Here is a 269-nt window from a genome sequence, read left to right as displayed (position 1 = left end):
GTCCCCCCCAACCTGGGTGATGCAGGCCCCGGTGAAGGCCACCACCACGGCCACCACGTTGACGGTCAGCTGGAACTGGAGGAACTTGGAGATGCTGTCGTAGACGTTGCGGCCCCACATCACCGCCTTGACGATGCTGGAGAAGTTGTCGTCCGTCAGGATGATGTCGGACGCTTCCTTGGCCACGTCCGTCCCCGCGATGCCCTGGGGAGACCCGAGGGTGGGCGAGGAGAAGGGGAGGGGGGGACAGACCCCGAGACGGGGAGGGG

The 269-nt window shown here is 66.5% G+C and overlaps 1 protein-coding gene across 1 annotated transcript in view; it reads right to left on the bottom strand.

The window, feature by feature from the left end:
- The window catches only part of LOC104836189 (plasma membrane calcium-transporting ATPase 3-like), a gene marked incomplete at both ends in the record, with an annotated part of 11,798 nt that overhangs the window by 282 nt on the left and 11,247 nt on the right, over positions 1–269 (bottom strand). The window contains one exon of the mRNA XM_010574585.1: positions 13–204. Coding sequence (XP_010572887.1) covers positions 13–204 — 192 coding nt within the window. The remainder of the gene's footprint in view (positions 1–12; positions 205–269) is intronic.

Source organism: Haliaeetus leucocephalus, unplaced genomic scaffold (genome assembly GCF_000737465.1).
Source record: "Haliaeetus leucocephalus isolate CR32 unplaced genomic scaffold, Haliaeetus_leucocephalus-4.0 Scaffold448, whole genome shotgun sequence".
NCBI lineage: Eukaryota > Metazoa > Chordata > Aves > Accipitriformes > Accipitridae > Haliaeetus > Haliaeetus leucocephalus.
The sequence above is the reverse complement of the archived record's forward strand: the minus strand, read 5'-3'. Positions and strand labels throughout refer to the sequence as shown.